A 14,330-nucleotide genomic window follows, 5' to 3' on the forward strand; every position below is an offset into this window, starting at 1 on the left:
GTTGACACCATCAAGGCATGATTCACTGTTGACTCCATCATGGCACAATCCACTGTTGTTGACACCATCATGGCACAGTCCACTGTGGACACCATCATGGCACGGCTCACTGTTGACACCATCATGGCACGGCTCACTGTTGATGCCATCATTGTAGACCAGTAGGGTCCACCGTTGACACCATCATGGCACAGTCCACTGTTGACACCATCATGGCACGGCTCACTGTTGACACCATCATGGCACGGCTCACTGTTGATGCCATCATTGTACACCAGTAGGGTCCACCGTTGACACCATCATGGCACGGCCCACTGTTGACATCATTATGGCAAGGCCTACTGTTGACACCATCATGACACGGCCCACTGTTGACACCATCATAGCATGGTCCACTGTTGACATCATCATGGCATGGTCCAAAGTTGACATCATCATGACATGGCCCACTGTTGACACCATCATGGCACGGTCCTCTGTTAAAACCATCGAGGCACGGTCCACTGTTGATGCCATCTTGGCACGGTCCACTGTTGACACCATCAAGGCACGATCCACTTTTGATGTCATCATGGCACAGTCCACTGGTGACACCATCATGGCATGGTCCACTGTGGTCGCCATCATGGCACGGCCCACTGTTGTCACCATTATGGCACGGTCCAATGTTGACTCTATCATAGCATGGCCTACTGTTGACACAATCATGGCACATTCCTCTGTTGACACCATCATTGCACAGCCTACTGTTGACACCATCATGGCACGGCCCACCTTCGACACCATCATGGCACGGCCCACTGTTGACACCATTATGGCACAGCCCACTGCCACTGTTGACACCATCATGACACATTCCGCTGTTGACACCATCATTGCATGGCCTACTGTTGACACCATCATGGCACGGGCCACTGTTGACACCATCACGGCACATTCCACTGCTGATACCATCATTGCGCGGCCTACAGTTGACACCTTCATGGCACAGCCCACTGTTGACATCTTTATGGCACGGCCCACTGTTGACACCATCATGACACAATCCACTGTTGACACCATCATGAAACCCACCCTGAGAAATTCCATGCAACCATCCCTGGAGTGCATATTGATAGGAAGTGGTTTCAAAGAGGCAGCAGGAGATCAGCAGAAGCCAACAAGGATGAAAAAAGGGGAAAGCACGAAAAAAATATTAATAAAAAAAAATCAATTACTTATCATACACAATGCTTTAGCAAATCAAAGGTCACCCAGTTGGTGTCGATATCTACTTCAGACTATTAGAAAATAGAACAATGGACAGCCGATACATAACAGGTGGAAAATGTGAGAGAGGTAAAGTCCCGTCCTCCGATGGAAGCCACACATGGCAGAACAAAGGCGCTTTGTCAGCCGGTGTGGCTCTTGTGTGTTGGCACGGGTCTCCGTGGAAGGTGTGGTGCACCCATGATGTAAGGTTGTACATGATCCCGAAGGCTCACATACACTGGGCAGACAGAGAAGGGCCTGTGCGCCCCCCCCAGTGCCCCCCCCCCCCGCTCACCGCCATCGATCACTGTCTGGACGAGCTGCACTGCGGGCCCCAGAACGCCAAATGTCAGTTCTTTAGGAAACCTAGAAAATGACCAGAGGGGAGACCGGCGCTCTCCAGTACCTGACACAGTCCAGGCCTGCAGGACTCGGGCCGCGTCTGGAATGTCGACCTTTTATTTATTCCATTACCCCAGCACCGCCGGAAGCTTTCACAGCAACAAGTGCAAGATGAAATACTTTCAGGATGAAGTACAGCAAGTCCAATATAACATATAAAAAACTGCCTTAGAGCCGATTCTGCGTGCGACTCACTGTGCGCGGTTGGATGGAAGCGGTGCAGATACAATGAATGTAGTGCATCGCGCTGTTTGTTCTTTTTATAGACGTGCCACACAGAGATACTTTATTAAAGCAGAAATAAACCACAAACCAAAAATGTCATATATTGCAGCTTAACAATCGTTAGATGTGGCGGCTGCATTCGTTTTCTCTTTTGGGGCTTTTTTCCCTTCTGTTCTCAATTGGTGATCTGGCCAGTGACACACCTCCTTTGTTAGAGCGCCCCCACTCTGCATGAAGGAGCAACAGAGACACCGTCAGGGGTGGCCCATCCATTGTGGGCGCACGGGCGCCGCTCCCCCCTTGTCCGTGCCCCGCCGCCCTCCCAATCCATTTCCCTGGCCTCTTTTAGGACGCTGTGCGCATGAATTCCTATGGCGGGGATGGGTGGGTGGGTGGGGGGGTTTGAAGCACCGATTAGAGCCAGAGGCGGGTTCGGGGCGTGGAGCACTGCGCAAAGCACTGCGTCCGGAGCCCACCCAGGTGTGTTGAAACAGCGAATGAATATTCGCTGTTGCAACACTGATCCTCCTCCCAGCCAATTGGGAAGCGGGTCTGATACCCATCACCCGATTGGCTGAAAGGACAGGCGATTCTATTGGACACCTAGGAGAAGAAGGGAGAAGCCGCACAGAAGACACAAAAGCCCGCCCACCACTGATTGAAGCTCACTGCCGCCGGAACCTGCAACCCGCCAAAGCCCACCGCTGCCTGACGGAGCCCGCAAACCGCCCGCCGTGGCCTGCTTAGGTATGGAAGGGGGGGGGGTGCTGACTGAGATGCCACTGACCAAAGGGGGTGGTTGTTTGCCGTCCCCCCCCCAAAAAAAAAAAACACCCCCCGCCACTGGACACCATTGAACAGCAGCATTGTCAGTCTGGGAGGAGAGGAGTGTTAGATGTACTAGCAGATTTAAATGCACTAACAAATTGAAGCTAAACTCCAGCTCACACTTTGCAAGCATTTACACTTAAAATTGAAAGTTTTACATGAATAAATAAAAGATGATCATTGTAAGCACCCCTGTCAGTGGTAAATGGTTGGTCTCATCCCTCTGCTGCAAACTTTTTGTGTAATAATAATGTGTGTGTGTGTGGGGGGGGGGGGGAGGTGTTGAAACTAAAGAATAAAAAAAATCACTGTCACTTAAAACACACACCGGGAAGTTTGGTGACTTTCAGCTTCTCTGTTTTATAAAAAAATGCCCCTTTAAGTCTCTGTGCCATAGTTCAGGAGCATTCAACCAGAAAAGGAAATAGCCTAAAAAATTTACTAACAACATTTGACCAAAATAGGCTAAAAGGATATGCCAAGAACATTCACCCGGAAGAGAAAATGGCCTAAAACAATAGCCCAAGAACATTTAACCAGAAGAGAAAATAACATAAAGCAAGAACCTAACAACGTTCCATCAAAAATAACCTTAAACAATACCTCATGAACATTCAACCAGAAAACATAATAGCCAAAAACAAAAGCCCAAGAACATTCTATCTAAAAACAGCCTAAAACAATAGCCTAAGAACATTCAACCAGAAGACACATTGGACCAAATTCAGCCCAAGAATACTCCAGCAAAAACAGCCTAAAACACTAGCCTAAGAACATTCAATCAGTAGAGAAAATACTATCAACAAAAACAGTGGTCCATTAAAAATAACATAAAACAATAGCTACAGAACATTCTATCTAAAACAGCCTAAAACAATAGCCTAAGAACATTTAATCAGTAGAGAAAATACTATCAACATAAACAGTGGTCCATTAAAAATAACATAAAACAATAGCTACAGAACATTCTATCTAAAACAGCTGAAAACAATAGCCTAAGAAGATTCAAGCAGAAGAGAAAATGACATAAAACAAAAACCTAACAACATTCCATCAAAAACAACCTAAAACAATAGCTCAAGAACATTCAACCAGAAGATATAAATGACTAAACAACTTCCCAGGAACATTACATAGAAAATAGCCTTCAACAATAGTCTAAGAACATTCAACCAGCAGGGAAAATAACATAAAATCAAAAACTAACAATGTTCCTTTAAAAATAAAACAATAACTCAAGAACATTCAACCAAAATACATAATAGATTAAATAACAGCCCAAGAATATTATATCAAAAATAGCCTAGAACAATAGTATACGAACATTCAACCAGAAGACTTTATGGACCAAAAACAGCCCAAGAACACTGCAGCAAAAAGACCCTACAAAAATAGCCTGCGATCATTCAACCAGAAGAGGTATTAACATAACACAAAAGCGTAACAATGTTTAATCAAAAATAACATAAAACAATAGCTCAAGAACACTCAGCAAGAAGACATAATAGGCTAAACACCAGTCCAAGAATTATATAGAAAATAGTTTAGAACAATAGTCTAAAAACATTCAACCAGCAGAGAAAATAACATAAAACAAAAACCTAACTGTCCCATTAAAAATAACATAAAACAAAAACCTAACAGTGTCCCATTAAAAATAACATAAAACAATAGCTACAGAGCATTCAACCAAAAGATATAACCGACTTAGCAACAGTCTAAGAACATTACATCAAAAATAGTAAAAACAATAGCCTACGAAAATTCAATTCCATCAAAAGCAACCCAAAACAATAGCTCATGAACATTCAACCCAAAAAAATAATAGCCTAAAACAACAGCCCAAGAACATTCCATTAAAAATAGCTTAAAACAATAGTCTTAGACGTTCAACCAGAAGAGAAAATACCTTAAGAACATTCGATGTTTCCCCATTCACACAACAACAGATTTACACATTGTGAGAGAAATCCCTACAACTAATGAGGGAATGCTGGTTAATTCACACCGAACGAATGTGCATTCAGTTTCTTTGGCTTTTCATTTATTTTATATAAATAGACCCCCCTGTGTTCTTTATTCACGTTTTAAAATAAGTTCAGCCAGTCTATAGACTCACGTAAATCTCTAGGGCTTGCCCCGAGTTTGCTTTAATGCCCCCCCCCACCCTCAGCCTCTGTGATTCATTAACTGGATTTCACAATCTGTCCCTGTACAATTGTAGACGGAAGCTCGGTGATGGATTTTTTGGCTCTTGTTATTCCCGAGAGCAGACGTCCCAACAAATGATTTCACTTTGACAGGTGAAGGCTAGCAGGGTTGAGCGGGGGGGGGGGGGGGGCGCAGTCTACATTCCGTCCAAAAATACAACTCTTTTTTCCTGCACATAGGAGCCCCTGCATCTCACATGAGCTTCATCTAGATATCGTCCTTTCACTAATAACCTGTACCAAAGCCAATATCTTTCAGTAGAGGGACTGATGGCTGCCAGTGATGGGTATCCATTGGTGGGAGGATCTGTTCAGGTAGTTGATACAATCAGGTCCTTGAATTGAGAGATCTTCATGGGATGGAACGACCATCTTTCACTGTTAAAGGTCAACTACATTCGAAATTGATGTTTGAGGTTTGAGGGGACCACCACCAACTTCTTATATAGTATGTAATACCCAATAAAAATACTTTCTCTGAAATTATTTGTGTCTCTGCCCCTCCCACGAGGTCCATGCTAAGGTGTCTCTATATTACATATATGACCCAATTATTCATCCTGCGTTATGCAGGATTTATCTATGAAACATGACTCTATCAATTGGCTGGCACTTGAAATCCCTGCAAGGAATTCCAATGGAACTCACAGAATCCCTGCCAGGACTTCCACTGGTACTCCCAGAATCCCTGCCAGGACTTCCAATGGAACCCATAGAATCCCTGCCAGGACTTCCAATGGAACTCATACAATCTCTGCCAGGACTTCCACTGGCACCCCCAGAATCCCTGCCAGGACTTCCAATGGAACTCGTAGAATCCCTGCCAGGACTTCCAATGGAACTCATACAATCTCTGCCAGGACTTCCACTGGTACCCCCAGAATCCCTGCCAGGACTTCCAATGGAACTCTCAGAATCAATGGCAGGACTTCCAATGGTACTCGTAGAATTCTTGCCAGGACTTTGAATGGTACTCGTAGAATCTCTTCCAGAATATCCAATGGTACTTCCAGAATCTCTGCCAGAACTTCCAGTGGTACTTATAGAATCTCTGCCAGGACTTCCAATGGTACTCACAGAATCCCTGCCAGGACTTCCAAAGGTATTCTCAGAATCCCTGCCAGGACTTCCAATGGTACTCATAGAATCCCTGCCAGAACTTCCAATGGTACTCTCAAAATCCCTGCCAGGACTTTCAATAGTACTCATAGATCTCCTGCCAGGACTTCCAATGGTACTCTCAGAATCCCTGCCAGGACTTCAAAAGGTACCTTTGGATGGTACTTGTAGAATCCCTGCCAGGACTTCCTATGGTGCTCCCAGAATCCTTGCCAGGACTGTCAATGGTATTCTCAGAATCCTTGCCAGGACTTTGAATGGTACTTGTAGAAAACCTGCCAGGACTTCCTGTGTTGCTCTCAGAAACCCTGCCAGGACTGTCAATGTTACTCTTGGAATCCATGCCAGGACTTTAAATGGTACTCGTAGAATCTGTGCCAGGACTTCCTAAGGTACTTTAGAATCCCTGCCAGGACTTCCAATAGTACTCTCAGAATCCCTGTCAAGACTTCCAATGGTACTCTGAGAATCAATGCCAGGACTTTGAATGGTAATTTAGAATCCCTGCCAGGACTTCTAATGGTACTCTCAGAATCCCTGCCAGGACTTCCAGTGGTACTCATAGAATCTGTGCCAGGACTTCCAATAGTACTCTCAGAATCCCTGTCAAGACTTCCAATGGTAATCTCAGAATCAATGCCAGGACTTCCAGTGGTACTCATAGAATCTGTGCCAGGACTTCTTATGGTACTTTAGAAGCCCTGCCAGGACTTCCAATGGTACTCTCAGAATCAATGCTGGGACTTCCAATGGTACTCGCAGAATCCCTGCCAGGACTTCCAGTGGTGCTCTCAGAATCAATGCCAGGACTTTGAATGGTATGGCATCAAAGGAATAAGAAGTGAGAGGAATCACTTTTTGTGATAATAAAATATATTTTTTCATTATTAAATTATTATGTAGTGGGATTAAAGGATAATTTTTTAAAATGTTTGCAGGAGAAATGTTTTAACAGAAGTGATATCTCATCGCACCTTTTCCAGATGAAGGTTCATCCATCGTGTAAACGTTCTTTTCTGTACATTTTCCCGTTCAGCTAGAATGAAAAAAAAAAAAGAAGAAGAGCCGATGAGCACAAGAGACAAAGGTCTATGGAAATCACATCTCTACAATCTCATAGAGGTTTAACACTTTCAAGATTTTTAAATTTTCATTTTTCAATAAAACAATCCAAGGTGACCCTATGATAAGGGTCTTTACTAAAGTTTTTGGTGTGTGTATATATATATATAAAAAATCAAATCAAAACTCACAGAAGATGGGGCAAAATCAAAAAATCAAAAGTTTTTCTATTTCCTCCACAGATCAAATTGCATTCATTCACTAAAATAAGATTGATTCAGGAAAATACTGCATTATGGTCACTAGATGGCGCAGAGGCTCATAGGAAATAAGTATAATCCTTCACACTTCACATCTGGGAGGGCCACAATGTGGGAGGAGTTGCTACACATGTTTTTGTCCCCCCCCCCACATTGAGGCCCGCCCAGGTGAGACGTCACTTCCGGCCCTGCGCAGTCCATGCGCTCAGAAGATCCGGCGGATCGCGCCGGAATGGAGGGTGACTCACTCACAGCGCCGGAGCCGCGATGACGTCACCCTCCGTTCCGGCAAGTTCTGGCACGATCCGCCGCGAACCCGGGAAGAGACGCTGAGGGAACATGTCAGCCCCCTCAGCGGTGACCGAGCACCGCTTCGGGGGCTTTGTTCTAAGGTACATACTAGCACATTATGCTATTGTCTTGCAATTTGTTTGTTATTTTTCAGCGGTTTAGCGGTTTGCCACCGCTTTAAGGAGCTGCCATGAAAGTCTTTGGATTTATGGACTTTTAACATAACCTTATACTCCTTTAGCACATTCATGTGTAGGATGAGCTGTATCCCAACCTGCGCCATTCTCTAAAATTTCCTTCATTCGAAACAAATGGCACCTTGACGCAGCAAAGTGTAGCGGGCACCGCGGTGCGCAGTGATAACTAGACATGTGCACTGCCGAAAAATTAGTTTGTTTTCGTTTCGATCTTTTTTTTTTTTTGGTCATTCGTTATGATCGCAATTCGTAAATTCGAAAACCCATAAATTCGAAAGTCCCAAAATAAGAAAGAAAATCCAAAAGAATAACTAACTAATAATAACAATGTTCCATTTTTCGTTAAAAAACGAATTCGGAACGAATGGAATTGCACGTGTCTAGTGATAACGCACAAGTTTGAATCCTGCTTTAATATCAAGAAACGTAATACTTTTATACGAAGCGGGTTTGCATCTGATGATTTGATGTATCGATTAAAATGAATTTCATAATTTTTTTTTATAAAATAAGTCAAACTTTGATCATTTTTTAAAAATGAAGCCGTGACAATACGATCGCTCTGACGCAGCGGCAGAACGGCCTTAATTATACAGGAATGAGGAATCTCCTGGAAGGGGATTATGAAAAGAACAGATACAGTGGAGTTTTCCTGGAATAGGTTCTTCATGTCACCGGAGCTCCGGTGCTGTCAGTGGAGATAATTACTGCAGTTAAAAGTCGGATTTGTGATAAAGCAGAACTTTTTATTACCCCGTTATACCACCACCTGCAGGAAGGCGGGACGTCAGCGGTAGAGCTGTGATGTTACCGCCCCCCCCGCTATACAGGCAACGGCCCATACATTCTCTGTACTATATATACTATAATTATATGTATTAGATTTATTATACCTCAAAGACTGAAATCTCCTTTATACCATTCAATGAAAATTACAGGTACGCCCCAGGATTTTGGGTGTATTTGCAGCGACGAACGTGTACTTTAACCACTTCCTACCCAGGCCAATTCTGACTCTTCTCTCCTACATGTAAAAATCATCATTTTTTTGCTAGAAAATTAAATAGAACCCCCAAACTTTATATATATATTTTTTGCAAACACTTTTTATCTTGCACGGTATTTGCGCAACAATTTTTCAAACACGCTTTCATACTTTAAAAAAAAAGAAAAAACATGAAAGTTAGCCCATTTTTTTTGCATATTGTGAAATTCACACAATGGTACTCTAGAATCCCTGCCAGAACTTCCAATAGTACTCTCAGAATCCCTGTCAAGACTTCCAATGGTACTCTCAGAATCAATGCCAGGACTTCCAATGGTACTCGTAGAATCTTTGCTAGAACTTTGAATGGTAATCTAGAATCCCTGCCAGGACTTCTAATGGTAATCTCAGAATCCCTGCTAGGACTTCCAGTGGTACTCATAGAATCTGTGCCAGGACTTCCAATGGTACTTTAGAATCCCTGCCAGGACTTCCAATGGTAATCTCAGAATCAATGCTGGGACTTCCAATGGTACTCGTAGAATCATTATATATATATTTTTTGCAAAACACTTTTTATCTTGCACGGTATTTGCGCAACAATTTTTCAAACACGCTTTCATACTTTAAAAAAAAAGAAAAAACATGAAAGTTAGCCCAAAGTTTGCATATTGTGAAATTCACACAGGGCTGTCAGGGCAAAAGGGGCAGCTGCCCCCCCCGGGCCCAGTCATTGTTGTGGTGCCCAAAGCAGCTGCCTCTTAAAACTGCAAATAGTTGATAGGTAAATTCGGGAGCCCTAAGAAAATGTTTGCCCAGGGTCCTAACAATATTAAAGACAGCCCTGCTTTCACAAAGCGTGCCCCGGCCCCACCCCCCACACTCTCCTCATTGGCTTACTGGCCAATGGTCCCCGCTGCTGTGTGTGTGAGCCAATGAGGAGAGAGAGACCCGAGAGAGACACTGCTTACATGAACATCACTAGATTAAGATAGAGCTCCAGGTATGTACAGTGAGGGAAAAAAGTATTTTAACCCCTGCTGATTTTGTACGTTTGCCCACTGACAAAGAAATGATCAGTCTATCATTTTAATGGTCGGTTTATTATAACAGAGAGAGACAAAATAACAACAAAATATCCAGAAAAACGCATTTCAAAAAAGTTATAAATTGATTTGCATTTTAATGAGTGAAATAAGTATTTGACCCCCTATCGATCATCAAGATTTCTGGCTCCCAGGTGTCTTCTATACAGTGACTCGGTTAAATTGATGATAGGCAACTCCTATCCTCATATTGATTAGTGGTTCCAAATTAATAATAACTACTGCAGTAGGGAACAGACACAAAAGATACGCTCAGCATCTTTCCAAATTACTGTTCTGCTTTATTATGACGCAATTGAAGGTTTTTATGCACATGATTACGTAGGTATCACATTAATATTACAATTGTACATTTATGGTAACAAGGGGCGTTACATAGGCAGGCTAATTCTAATCAGGACTCGAAAGAATGTAAACATTTACTGAAAACATTATTAGTGCCGTGCACAGTGAGGGCAGAGTGCAATACATACAAAATACAATACAATTATATACAGAACGTACAAATTTCCATTACAGTCTCCCCTCTTTTGATCAATATTTTGATCACTAACCATACCTGCTATCACCTTTAACCTGGAACCTCCACACGCTTAGGTGGAGGTAGTCCTGGCCAAAGAGGCAAAAAAACTCCATTGTGGAGAAAATAATAGCTGAGCAACTTTTTCATTACAAAATGACTTTTCATTGTGAAAAACAAATGATTGATAAGACATATTTACAGAGTACTGGCTGTACACTCCTGTGGCCAGAATGGCCTTCTAGCTGAATTGTGGACATGCTGACTTATCAGCATATGTAAACACAGACAATTCTACATATAATGGAAGACATACAAAAGACAAATATGACTTCAACATGGCTAAATATGACTTCAACTACTTTTCAAATATATATATCCCTTACAATTAAAGTAATTGAATCAAAAAGTACCCTAGACTGTGATCACAAGAGGGAAACAAATCAAACACAGAGATTTCTTTAATTTAGTCATTTTTGCAGTGTCTGGTGTGGATCCAGGTGACTTTTCCTTCAAGTTTTGCAAAAACTGTACATGAAATAGATGCAGTATTGAGTCTCCAAACATTTCCTTATATATAAATGTCTCTTAACAATCCAAAAGTCACCTGGCTTTAGTTTTAGATCCTTCCAAACTTTTAGGATCTGGAATTAGGGAGAAAACACATAAATGAGTTTGTAAAAAACCTTAAAAGATCAGCAACATTCTCTATGAGATCCGAATGAAGGACTTCAGCTGCTGAGACAAAATATAAGCAAGTGAGTAACACACTCCCAAACCAAATCCCATAGGGAGAGAGTCCAACATCCCCCTTAGGGGCTTCATAAAATATAAGAAAACATTCAGGCAAAAGTTTTCTAGTTTCTTACTCTACTTTGTCCGCTACATTGTAGACAGTAGGGGTGTAAAAATAAAACCTCAAAACTTCTATTAAGGACTCTCCTATAAAAAATGATTTCCTCTGTTACTCTCTGTACTTTCTGGCACTCTGTACTTACAAACTACTTCTGATAACACTTTTTACTGTGGCCTTTGCAGTAGCATTTGCCACTTTACATCCAAAAAACATGTCCATACAGACAAAATGCATACTCGTAAGATCCTGACTTGGGCATCTGGATATATCTTTTTTGTAATCTCTGGGAGGGATGTTCAGCTTTTGGTAACACCTTTGGTAACAGGTAAAACAAGAAGTGGTATGTTATAAAAACAACTGTGGAGAACCCTGGCTCTATCCCATGCTCATTTACTAAGGCAGCCATAACTGCTTGTGACTCATGACACGGTCCATGTGTCAAGCTGGAGGGAAAAGAGTGGCTGACAGACATAAATGATCACTTTTTCCAAAGTCCTGTTTCATAAGAAGTTGCCCCCTGTGGACCACTTGTTCTTCTCGTTCTGGGGTCCTTAAAGTTGAATTATTAATCCCAGCTATACTGGGCCAGAACTAGGGTGGAATCTGTGAGTTGCACAGACCCATCAAGTGTCCGGGGCTGTAAATGCAGCATCCTTAGAGTCACCTGGTCTACTTCCATGTGTGAAAGTTAATATGGCTACCTCAGCAAGAAGCTGGAAGGCTGAAAACAGCCAATCAAATTAACTTGGCATGCTTTATTGGTTTACCTGCCGAAGTAAAAACAAACTTCTGGCCCTTCAAATGGAACCAAAAGCTCTCTATATCTCGACTATCTATATAAATATACACTCTTTTTATAGCTCACAGGCTTTGCTAAAACATGGAGCTCTGCTTCTTGAGCTGGGCAAAAAGGATCCAATGACTTTGAATACAGGGTATCTTTCTGGGTGATAAACTGCATACTCAAATCTACAAAAAATGTAATATCTGGGTCTTCAGGGAGTGTGTCCCTCACTGGGCTCACAGCAACTGATTCCTACACCATCAATTTAACACATGTGGTTTTTCCTTTCTTTTGAATAAATGTCCACATTTTTCATTGTTAGATTTGTACATAAATAAACTCATATTTTAAACCTTTCATTAGACAAACATTTAGTTATCTGTATATTTGCTGCGCAGAATGTCGGACCATTGACCAAAACAATATCTAACTTTGTCTAATAGCACCTTTGCATAAAAGCTACAGCTCTGATATATCAGGATGAACCCTTCATTACTGGGTCCAGCTTGCATGAATATATTACAATGGCTTGTTTTCTATCATGCTATTTGTGTAAGAACTCCAGTTTCATGTTTCAAAAGACAACTTCTTCCTGGCAATATTATAATAAATGATAACAATACCCTGCGGTCATGGAGAGATGCCCATAAATCCAAAATATTCTTCTGCTTATACCACTGTACTTTACAAGAAAAAGGGGCACATCATTTCACAATCCACACATTCTGCTTTGGATTTCAAAAATAAAAATAAATAAAAACAAAAGGATCAATAATCTGTATGATGGACCAGAAAGCATCAAAAACTATAACACAACTGGCTGCAGGTGGCATCTATCCTAACAGGGTGTGTGGACTTGATGTGATGGGACTGTTATATTTAAATTTTATTTATTATTACTCTTACATCATGGACCGCACATCAAGTTATTATCAAAAACCTTACAATATCATTTTTGTAGAAGAACTTCTTATGTATCCCATCCATCTTGGCTTTGTTAAATATTATGGCAGCTTTATTCCAAATAACAACCTCATCTTAATCTTTTTTTTCTCTCAATAAGGGCTTATTGTATAAATGTAAAATTACAAAATTGTTATCTTAATCTAAACTAATCCCATTTTTACAAATTTCCCCAATAACCTGGATTTCATTTCCAACCAAAGGTTGTCTAAACCAGTTTCAATATATCTATATAATTGTTAAACTCATATTAGAAATTAATACTCATTATTACTTAATTTTACTTAATTTCCCTTTTTTAAATGCACTGTTTCCACTATCAAAGGATATTCAATTTGTGTAATACACGGTTAAATGTAACCTTCATTTTACCGTGTTTGGAAAACAGATTCAAAATAATTGTGATCACATTGTTTACCATTAGATTCGTTAACCCGGCACATTTTGTTATAAATGTTTTGTCTAAAAAACAGAAATTGGCATGATGTCCTTCCAGCTTATCACTAACCTCTCATCCCAGCCACATTTCTTTCAGGAGAGCACAAAGGAGGGGGTCACATCTGCGTACATGACACACACAAGCAATAGAACTAAAGGTCCCAGCATTCGCACATACATTTTTCCCATTTGTACACAACATGTGCATATCATTCTCTCACTTTCTTTTAACTCTTTAATATTTCCCTGCCTAAATTCTGCTTTCCTTATTTTGTTTAAATAACTTTTATATCTAGCTTCTATGATTCTATGATTCTATGATCAGATGGGGAGCCACAGTGCTCATCCCATCTTCCCTCTCTGACAACATATAAAGTATTCTGTTTTAACTCTCATTTCTCTGTTTCTGACTTTTACTAGTAGTGCCTGACCCCAAATTCATCCCACAACTTAACATGAAAATGTCCCTTTCTGTCTAGTGTTAATGTCACCCTTGATCCATCCTGCTCACATAGATAACTTGTTTCTCTAGCTGTTTACTCTGCATTAGTCTTAGTCCCTGTGGACCTTGGTAACCCAATTACCTATTGTGGATCTCTGTCCACTTTAACCATTAATATAGGGGCTCAGTATAGGCGGAACCACACCTTCGGTTCATATATAGCGCTTCTCTTGCGCTGGGCATTTTTGAGGGTCTCTTACCCTTCATTCCCTTACTTAATTCAATGCCCATAATGACTGGCCAGTCTTCTCTCTTCTCTACTTGTGCCTATACCCTCTTGCCTCTAAACTACTTTATCTAGCAGATGTACTACATATACCTGTGAACAGTA

At 41.4% G+C, this 14,330-nt stretch overlaps 1 protein-coding gene across 1 annotated transcript in view; it reads right to left on the bottom strand.

Moving 5' to 3' along the window:
• CLMN (calmin) overlaps positions 1 to 14,330 on the bottom strand; it is a 175,101-nt gene that overhangs the window by 50,484 nt on the left and 110,287 nt on the right. Inside the window, 1 exon segment of the mRNA XM_073610631.1 lies at positions 7,010 to 7,071. Coding sequence (XP_073466732.1) covers positions 7,010 to 7,071 — 62 coding nt within the window.

This window comes from Aquarana catesbeiana, linkage group LG13 (genome assembly GCF_042186555.1).
Source record: "Aquarana catesbeiana isolate 2022-GZ linkage group LG13, ASM4218655v1, whole genome shotgun sequence".
NCBI lineage: Eukaryota > Metazoa > Chordata > Amphibia > Anura > Ranidae > Aquarana > Aquarana catesbeiana.